Below are 4,304 nucleotides of genomic sequence, written 5' to 3' on the forward strand. Positions count from 1 at the left end.
GATCCCAATGCCCTCTGTGACCCCAATGTTTCCTGTGATCCCAATGCCTTCTGTGACCCCAATGTCTTCCATGACCCCAATGCCTTCTGTGACCCAATGTCTCCTGTGATCCCAATGTCTCCTATGACCCCAATGCCTTATGTGACCCCAATGGCTCTTATGACCCTAAGGCCTTCTGTGACCCCAATGCCTTCTGTGACCCCAATGTCTCCTATGACCCCAATGCCTTCTGTAACCCCCAATATCTCCTGTGACCCCAGAAAGTCATTGTGTTATTCCAGAGAATCTTCATACTCCAATATTCTCTGACACCTTCCAGCTGCTTCTCCTGTTCCTGATCCCTGTTACTTCCGCTCAGTGCATGTCCCGATGTTTAGATTGTTCCTGACCATGAGATTATTTCCGGTGCCTCACCTTCTGACTACAACCTGGGAATCATCCATAATGCCTATTTAATGTACAGCGCTGCATAATATGTTGGCGCTATATAAATCCTGTTTATTAATAATAATAATAATAATAATAATAATGATGTCCTACACTCCAGCAGGTTGTCCTGGTACACAAGGCTCCATAGCTGCTTCAAGGGTTGACCCAGACTCTGGACAACAGGCAGATGTGTTTGATGGTCTTACTACTCTCCAAGCCTGTTTAGGCCAATAACATAATATACAGATTAGATAGAAATCTAGAAAACAAAGGAAATCGTTTTAGGGATTTTACAATTGTCCCATAATAAAGCTTCATGAAACAGCAAGCTAATGTTATATGCAGAGGAGTGCGACCCCCACCAATGGCCTGGCATGGCTCTAGGTTGGGTTCTGAATTCACAATAAGCCATAATTCTGAGATTCTAGAAGTCATCATCCACCATGCAACATGGTGGAGAATTAACACTGGACCTCGGAATGGTGACTGGAGAATAGTTTTCCCTGTAGATTAATATTATAAGGCCAACGTATTGTCCGCCATCTTTTCTGCCAAGTCTGCCGGTAACTTGTCTCAGATCCAGAACAAGGAAGCCTCAGTCTCTGTTTATTTCTATATTATTCCTATGTGTGGGCGAGATGAAATGTGCGCTCATCTTTATTTATGTCTGCAGTCTCCTAAAACTGAACTGAACCATCAGATAATTGCATTATCATATATTATAGCACAGATCCATGTCACTGGAGAATGTTGTAGAGGACTGATTGAGAATTTATGGATTTTGGTTCCTCCAATATACATGGTAGAGGTCACGAGTATTGGCAACTTTATCGGTACACATATTATAATTTCCTATTTCTGACTGAAGGTTTCTAGAAAGGAAGATGCAGCAAGTAAAGACTAAAAGCATTTCATTCAATGTGTACAATATGTTACCGGTACTATTCAGACAATTCAATGTGATTCTCACCATCCTATCTCCCCTTCTCTCTCCTCTTTTACCCGTACCCTCGCTCTCCCCTTCTCCCTATTGTTTCTTCTTTTATCTCCAACTCAGGTTCCACCTATGCATTGTGTGGTAAAAACTGGGTGCTCCATGACTCCAGCTGCTACTTCTTGTTCCGTAAAGTACAGACCTGGGATACGGCCAAGAAGAACTGCGAGGACAGGAAGTCCCACCTGGTGGTCATTAATAGCGATGATGAGATGGTGAGTGTAGACAGGTGGAGAATGTAGAATTTGTATCACAGATGTGGCATGAGGATTGATGGATGGGGTGCATGTACACATGGACGGGACCGGTACATGTGAATAGATTTCCTGCAGACAGGATAACACAAAGTCCCCTTTACAGGAGGGCCATGGGACTGGGTCATGGAAGAACCTACACAGATGTACTTGGTGCAGCCAACGCCCCATGGGGCATCTAATCCTATTCCTAGTTGGTTATGGATCTGCTGATCTGTGTTTCTATAACCTATTATTATTATATATTATTATTATTATGATTAGGAGGCCCTATAAAACAAAGGTTAATAATAAAATAAATAAGGAAAATATCACACTGATTGTAACAAGTCCTCATATCTTGTTTTTCTGAAGAATTTTCTACGTCAGTTTTCACTCTCGCTGAGTTTGTGGATCGGTCTCACGGACAAGGACGGATCCTGGCAATGGGTGGACAAGACTCCCTATGAGAAGACTCCAAAGTAAGATAACGACCCTCTGAATATCACATAACTTTTATTAGATAAACATTCCATCAATGGTATATGGTTCATATGATTTTAGGGCCCCTCTGCTATGGTCAGTACCTTGGACCAGTCACCCATGTCCTTTGTTTCCTGCAGGTTCTGGAATATTGGCCAACCTGATGATTGGTATGGTCATGGTAGAGGTGGAGGGGAAGACTGCGGTCAGCTGGTTGATGGAGATGGCTGGAACGACAATTACTGCTCACATAGGTTTGCATATATTTGTGAGAAGACATTATCATCCTGAACCACGGAAACACGGGAAGTACACAATGGTCTCAATGCCCAAGTCTTCATCCCATGATATGTGTCCGTATATTGGGAGATCCCTATTGTCATGGGGTGCATGTTCCCAGACACGCAAACATTCCAGGAATGATATTGGTGCAAAGCCAAGAATAATGCCAACCACCGGCCTCCCGTCACTGAACCCCAACTTTACCTCCTTCCACAGAGGTTACATTTTACATATACACACTATATAAATTTCCATTACGGATAGAGTAGAGAAAGGTAAAACTTCATTTTATTTGTGTAGTCACAGCGAGGAAATCCTTTCTTACCAACACAATGGTCCTGATTTATTAAAACTCACCAAAGATAGGCAATCATGGGAGAACCTAGGTGATCCAACAAACCTGGAATGGACTTCTTAAAATCATTTGCTATTATTTCAAAAAAGTTTTCAATCTGAGAGCAAATCTATTACAGGTTTGCTGGATCACCCAGGTTCTCTCATGATAATTTATATTCACCAATCTTAGAAAGTCTTAATAAGTTTAAGTGTGTCTTTCTGTGGGTGACACTGTAAAGCCCCGTCCCCCACAGCTACAATAAAGGATATGAAGGTGGGTAAGGGAAGTGATGGGAGCTGTGTTGGGGTTCTTATGAATTTACTGGAAATCCATATGAAACATTTTTCTATTTTAAATAATTGGTCACATGACTGCTAACCCACCTTCTTGCCCCTTCCCCACCATGGTGCAATAATAACCTTTTGTCAGACTGTTCAGGATTTCTTAATTGTTATAACTGCCTAACTATTGTTCAGCAATGGCTAATCTGGCTCTAAAGTGCAGAAACATGGGATCACCAACAGGCTGGGCACTTCCTGGACCAAATATACCCCTCTGTGTGCTGCCCCCTATGGGTTTCCTAAAATCAATAAATTGTCTGTCCATAGTTCATAGATGTTTTTTTTTTCTTGCTGTTCTATAAAATGTAATGTGTACTTGTATTTCAGTTATTATAATTGTACAAAGTACAATGTATCAATGTTTGTACATTGTACAAAGTACAATGTAGATGTATCGCTGTGCCCACAGACCACTGGAGATTTGTGAAGTATGTCCATCTCACCCATCATGGCCCCAGTGTTGTCTGTGGGCATTTCATGAATGGTGGCCCTTCCATCACCTGGCACCAACATCTCATCTTCATCACAAATCTTACCATCGGTATTGCTCACATTTATTATATTGGCATGTGTGGTTTATGTAAGCACCTTGATCCACCACCTAATCCAGCTTCATGTAATACACGGCAGGCTCAGGGAGTTCACCATCTCCCAGTCTGAGCTTTTCACCATTACTTGGCTGAGTTCTGTGGGTGTAACTTCTGATTGTCTTGATCGCACATTCCCAACCTCTGAACCCCAGATCCCAGGGAATATCTGCCGAAACCTACTTATTGGGAGTCAGTGGGAAACAAGCCTTGTATATTGGTAGGTAGTAGACAGAATGGACCCACATTGATAGATTGCTAGCCTTATGGACAAGATAAGAGATCATTAGGGTCATACAGCTGGCCATGGCTGGAGGCATCCTGAAATGTGAGGGCAATGTGGTATACCACCCTTGTAGGATCACGTTTCTGGGGTAAGACTGCCGGAGAGGTGGATGAAGCTCACTGGAGACAATAGGTTTGAATCTGACCTGCAGTAAGTTTTATTAAAAGGTTGTATAAGATAAAACAAAAATAAATCCAGGCCAGTCAGGCACTTACTATACAGCAGGCAGATTCCTCTCTACCAGTTGGTGGCCAACCCAGCCAACTCAACACAAACGTTCCAGTACTACTCACATATAGTACAACAATGGCTCTCACAGGCAGCTTCCCTGG

At 42.5% G+C, this 4,304-nt stretch overlaps 1 protein-coding gene across 1 annotated transcript in view; it reads left to right on the top strand.

The window, feature by feature from the left end:
• LOC140324866 (C-type lectin domain family 10 member A-like) overlaps positions 1–3,370 on the top strand; it is a 3,857-nt gene extending 487 nt beyond the window's left edge. The window contains exons 2-4 of the mRNA XM_072402991.1: positions 1,487–1,638; positions 2,032–2,138; positions 2,280–3,370. Coding sequence (XP_072259092.1) covers positions 1,487–1,638; positions 2,032–2,138; positions 2,280–2,430 — 410 coding nt within the window. The 3' untranslated portion in view covers positions 2,431–3,370. The remainder of the gene's footprint in view (positions 1–1,486; positions 1,639–2,031; positions 2,139–2,279) is intronic.
• The last annotated feature ends 934 nt before the right edge of the window (positions 3,371–4,304 follow it).

The sequence above is a fragment of the Pyxicephalus adspersus genome, chromosome 2, assembly GCF_032062135.1.
Source record: "Pyxicephalus adspersus chromosome 2, UCB_Pads_2.0, whole genome shotgun sequence".
Classification (NCBI taxonomy): Eukaryota; Metazoa; Chordata; class Amphibia; order Anura; family Pyxicephalidae; genus Pyxicephalus; species Pyxicephalus adspersus.